The 6,000-nt window shown below is 39.6% G+C and overlaps 1 protein-coding gene and 1 long non-coding RNA gene across 3 annotated transcripts in view; one reads left to right on the forward strand and one right to left on the reverse strand.

Annotated features, from left to right (window-relative positions):
* Window positions 1–3,535, forward strand: part of LOC131104333 (uncharacterized) — a 25,748-nt gene extending 22,213 nt beyond the window's left edge. Inside the window, exon 3 of the long non-coding RNA XR_009119774.1 lies at window positions 2,593–3,535. This is a non-coding gene — a long non-coding RNA (uncharacterized LOC131104333). The remainder of the gene's footprint in view (window positions 1–2,592) is intronic.
* The window catches only part of LOC131104332 (microphthalmia-associated transcription factor-like), a 25,579-nt gene extending 19,579 nt beyond the window's left edge, over window positions 1–6,000 (reverse strand). For both annotated transcript variants that reach the window (XM_058051390.1, XM_058051389.1), the window contains exon 1: window positions 5,774–6,000. In XM_058051390.1, the coding sequence (XP_057907373.1) occupies window positions 5,774–5,877 (104 nt within the window). In that variant the 5' untranslated portion in view covers window positions 5,878–6,000. The remainder of the gene's footprint in view (window positions 1–5,773) is intronic.

Raw genomic sequence — 6,000 nt, forward strand, 5'->3', positions numbered from 1 at the left:
TGTCTAGCTTAGTTCTGGTTGCTTTGTACTTCACCTAAAACCTAGAAGCTGCTTTAAAGCTCATATGCATAAGTCCTTTGTCTGCAAGAGTGATTGTGTTTCTTTCTTCACAGAATTTCAAATCCAAGTCACTGGATCTAATGTTTAATTTTTTGCATTTGTTTTGTTCCCAATGCGTAAAAGAATAAAATTTTTCTTTGTTTTATTTAATATTTTTTGATCCCAGGTCTGTGGGATCAACAATTCCTGTGTGCACAATTACATACTAGAAGTAAATTAATGTTTTAATGTTTTCTAATGCCTTTTAGAAGGCACAGTAAATTCTTCACAGTAAAGTCTTTATACATTTCCAACTACTTGTTGGAAGGCAGAATTTGCAGAGCATAGCATTTATGTCGCAAGCATTTATGTCACTCCTGCTGAGGAGTGAGAATCCTGAGCATCGATGCATGGGAACCGTTTTGGAAATCCAAGGAAATATAAATGAATGGAATAGGTGCAGATTCTGGAAGATCTAGATTGTTGCAATCATTGCTATCATCTTCTCAGTCTGTTATTAATTGCTGCTTTTAGAGGACTGACGGACACAGAAGGCTATCTACTCATCATTACTGTTACTATAAAAAAAAACAGCATTTTTTAACTTAAATTGCATTAATTAATTAATTAATACTGCAAATAGTCGCAAAACCCTTCAAGTCAAATTGGGTGTGAATACATTCTTCTTCACCTCGGATGCAGTAACAAAACGCAAGCGCAGCAACACCTCCAGGCACGCATGAACATTTAACAGCTTCTCTGTGGTTGGAGAAACAAGCAGTCTTCTCAAGGAGAATGGGTAAAAAAAAAACATCTCTTCAGGAATGGTCACATGATGATCTACATCATTAGCCTTCTAGCTAAATGCCTTAATTAACCAGTGACTTCAATAAAAGGAATAAGACTTCACACAGCAGACGGACAACCTAGGGAGCACTTGTTCCACCATCAAACTTGCTGAATCCGTCACTAAACTCGGTATTAGGTCAGGGTTATGGTTAAATAACAGCCAAATTACATTAAATACACAAAAACAGTGTATTGCTTGGTTGGGAACACCAAGAATAAAAGGGAAGGGCGGCCCATGAGTATATTTACATTTTTAAGGAAACTAAAGTACATGATGACAACATGCAAATCAAAAAAAAGATGATCTGGGTCCACATCCACGCACGATGTAAGGCATCCTCTTGGATGCATGATTCAGCAACCGTTGCAGGTTTAGTGCACAATGCAGAAAGCTCTGCGCCTTGTGATGGCAGCCTGCTGCTGCCATCATGTGGTGATAAAAAAAGAACCTTTCAAACTTCAACTTACTTTTTAGTGCACATTGAGCTTATACAAGCTTATACAAATTTATGTTCAAAACTAGGCCTGTCACAATAATGCATAAATTAACTTACCGAACAATAAAAAAACAGCTTGATAATTATGATGTTCTCGATAAATTGATATTAATGCATGTATGCGTCTGCTCTTCTATTATTATTATTATGTATTATTATTCATTATTAATTATTCATTCATTTTCTTCCACTTATCCTCACGAGGGTCACAGGCGTGCTGGAGCCTATCCCAGCTGTCTTCGGGCGAGAGGCACAGGGGTAGACCCTGGACTGGTCGCCAGCCAATCACAAGGCACATATATACAAACAACCATTCACACTCACATTCATACCTATGGACAATTTGGAGTCGCCAATTAACCTAGCATGTTTTTGGAATGTGGGAGGAAGCCCAAGTAAAGCCGGAGAAAACCCACGCACACACAGGGATAACATGCAAACTCCACACAGAGGGTGGAATCGAACTCGGGTCTCCTCGCTGCGTGGCCTGCGCGCTAACCACTCGTTTGCCGTTTCATTATTGCACCACAAATTGAAGTGAACTGTTCCGCATTTATATGTATTTATTGTTATTATAATGACCATATAATGTAATATAAGCTAATGATATGTAAATAATATGTTAATTATTTTTGGTGCCTATTTCAAAAAACTTTATAGAAGAAATAAGTGCTTCCTATATGTGTAGTAATAAACATCTTAATACGTCTATTTTTAGGTGTTTTATTTATTTAGAACACACAGAAAAGAGAGGACATATGTGTTCATGCCTCACATAAGGATTGTGGATGATGGGCAAAATTCCAAAAAAGTCCAGCACAGTACAGTACAGGTGTCCAATACCCTTTGAAACCTCTAACAATAATAAATAGTGCTATCTGTTGGACACTAATGGTATAACAGCCTCATAAAAAACAGCAAACATGGAGACTTCTAGTGTTTTAAAGTAAGTGTATGGAGACCATTTGCATGTGATCAGTTAATAGTTAATTAATTAGTTAATCTGGGGGGTGGCAAATGATTATTCAACACAAACAACGCATGCTAAAATGACCATAGATACAAACATCACTTCAAGAATGGACAGCTTTAACACATGCCAGTACTTTCCGAGCCGCTGTGCCGCCATACTCACACACAGTCAAATGAGCAGGGTCTGTACACTTGCACTCTGATGGCCTCCATGTTTGTTTGTTTATTCCTGAAGGCGCACCACCCGCCCTTGGAGCCCAGTGAAAGTCATGCCGCTTGGTGCAGTGCTGAAAGTGTGTCAGAGGTGGGAGGCTCCTGGGCCCAGCCCGCTCTCTCCAATCGCCATGCAGAGTCCCAGAGAGGGGACCAACCCCCATCTAAGCAAACCCAAGCTGGGGAGGGGGTGTACCTGAGACGTACTTCCCACCGACTCACAGATTCCAAACACACAAAGATAGAATAACTGTTTCTCTTGCTTATACGAGTCTCTACTGGTGAGTGGTTGGTCTGCGCAGTTTAGTCACATTAACCCATCAGTGTCTCAGATACACACATTCAACAGTTTTACAGTATGTAGCACTGATACGTTTCATAAACGTTGGATGACTGTCTGTCCGATGCCACTGCAGGGACTTTACGCCACTTTAAATATAGCATGCTACTGAGCTACCTAGTTAGCCTCCAATTTATTTATTCTGAACTTAAGAAAGGGTTTCAAGTTGCGAAGAAGGACAAAGTAAGAAACCAAAAATATACCACTTCCACACAGAATGGGAGGAGAACTTATTTTCACTACACGCAGTGTGATGGTAATCTAATCTAATGTCATCTCTCATCAATGTCACATGACTTATACCTATTTTCTACCGCTTTTTCCTCACGAGGGTCGCGGGGGTGCTGGAGCCTATCCCAGCTGTCTTTGGGCGAGAGGCGGGGTACACCCTGGACTGGTCGCTAGCCAATCACAGGGTACATATAGACAAACAACCATTCACACTCACATTCATACCTATGGACAATTTGGAGTCACCAATTAACCTAGCATGTTTTTGGAATGTGGTCTCCTAGCTGTGAGGTCTGTGCGCTAACCACTTGACCGCTGTGCTGCCCATAAAATAAAATAATATCATAAAAATAAATAACTATAATTGTCTTTCAATATTTTTGAATGTGATGCTATGAGGGACAACTGTATGCATGCATAATAAATAAATGAATCATAAATGAATAAAAAAAACAACTTAAATTAAGCCTGTGCGTAGGAGAGCTTAGCTGCAGTCTTTCAGGATCAGTTCTTCTCGTGAGCTGACATTCAGAAGTGATGTGAGTGTAAAAAAAACGCCCCGATTTTAGAAATAACACATCTGATGCTAAATTTAAACACCTTATTTACACTGCATAGAAGACAAATTTCACTGGCTGTGTCACATCTATATAAAGCACAAAGTCTGGAGTGTGGAGGAAAGGAGACAGAGTTTCCTGTCAAACGGATACACAGTGAGAGAACATGATGTGAGAAGAGAACTTTTTTTTTTCTTTTTTTTTTAAAGAAAAATCAGAAATGAGCATCACAAACACATCTGACAGGTCAAGTAAGTCTTCAAACTCACTGTAACACAACAAAATCCCCCAACAGTCATCAGACTATTCACATGCTGGGTTAGTACCATGTGATCTGAGGAGGAAGTGGGCTCACATGAACCAAATAAAATGACATTAGATCAAATAGTTTGTGATTCCAAGAAGTGGAGCAGCTTCTTCTGCCATATTTCTTATTCATGTCACCATTTGTCAACTAACAACACTATTATCTTCCATGTGTATGTATCAGACAGTATAATGACATTTCACAAATGAAGAAATTTTTTTCCAGCCATACACAAAACCAGAGAATAGAAAAAAAAGTGTCAAATCTGCAATAAAATGTGAAGATGCAGAACGGACACAAGACAAACTGGAATCTCCCCAAAACATGTGCAATAAGATCTCTGTGAGGCCAAAACAGTGGCGTTCTGTCCTCGCCGCGTCTGGCTGTGACAATAGGGTCATGGTTTTGTTAAGCAGACAACATTCTAACTGCAAGACCTCACAGTTCATGCACGACATCATCATTACCGATGTTACACGGGCACGGAGGCAAGTTTCACAAGCATCCGTTACGTCACAGCGACAGCAACTACAGTAGTTATGTGCCACACTAAGCAAAGCCGTGCTGTTCTGATGTACCTTTATATGGCCGGTTTAATGTTTTTTTCACTGTTGATCACATGCATATGCAAGGAAATACAATGTACAGTAAACCTAGGATATATCGGATTCAATTGTTCCCACTGGTTTTGTCCGATATAAGCGAAATCCGTTATATGCGTATACCGGAAAATGTTCGTTTTACGCATATATCGGATTTATATCCGGTATATGCGTAAATCGGATTTTATCCGTTATAAAAAGGCACTTCCTTGACTATGTTTCCAATGTACCTGGACTGGGCAATAAAAAGAGACGTAAGGTAATGAGAATTGAACTTTATTGGACTCTGAGCATAACAAATTGTTAATTAAGCTAGGCCCTGTTATGCCCGTCAGGCCTACGTTATTTCCAATAGTGAGGTTAAGATCTCATTCACTGCTGTGCTAGTATCATTGACGTCACTCACTTTTATATTTTATACAGGAGAAAGACAATAGCCACTGACATCAACAAGATTAGCATAACAATGCGGCCATCCGATATATGCGAGGGAAATTTAATGGAAATGCATTGGAACGGGACTGGAGATTTTGTCCGAAATAGGTGAAATCCGTTATAAAAAATCCGATATATGCAATGAATTTTTATTGGAAATGCATTACAGAAAAATCGGTTCTTTTTTATCTGTCCGTTGTGAGCGAATTTCCGATATATCCGAGTCCGATATATCCGAGGTTTACTGTATCTTCATATTGCATTAAGGTATACATTGTTGTACAATTTGCACATACAGTATTTATAAAAGTAATGTACTTGGCTTAGTTATGTATGTGTGCTCTGAAACAATCTACAGCATTAAAATGATATTGCACAAAAACAATGCAATACACAAAGAATAGTTAATAAAGTGTTTTAGGAGTTAAACTACAAGAGTACATTTCAGCATAATACTGAATGTTTTGATGTCCAGTAGTTTTCTATGTTAGGCTGAGGAGCATCTAGCTGAACTCTGACCTGTCTACTCTCTCTGGGCTAATATTTGAAGTGGATGTTAACAAGACAACACCCAAATGTTGCATAACAGTGTGCCAACACACAAAAAAAACATCAACAAGGAGAAGTACTCTGACCCATAACCTAAGCCCAACGAGCACTTTACAGGAGATATGTGGGCTCATTATCACCTAAACACCAAAACCACCTCAACGTGCCAAATAACTACTGACCTGCTTTTCAAGGGCTGGCTCTTCAGCTCGTAATACGTTTTGGGTTCCTCTTGTAAGTCCTCTCCATCATCGAAGTCGGGAACTATTCCCGATTCGGACTGCATGGTTCAATTAATCAACTTTTAGCGGCGTCCAAGTCGTAAAAAAGGAGCTTAGTGCGGCTCCGTACGGCTCCTCTGTGAAGCACTGACACGGCGAGCAGCATCTGTCCGGCACCCGGAGCTCTG

The sequence above is a fragment of the Doryrhamphus excisus genome, chromosome 16 (genome assembly GCF_030265055.1).
Source record: "Doryrhamphus excisus isolate RoL2022-K1 chromosome 16, RoL_Dexc_1.0, whole genome shotgun sequence".
NCBI classification, from domain to species: Eukaryota; Metazoa; Chordata; class Actinopteri; order Syngnathiformes; family Syngnathidae; genus Doryrhamphus; species Doryrhamphus excisus.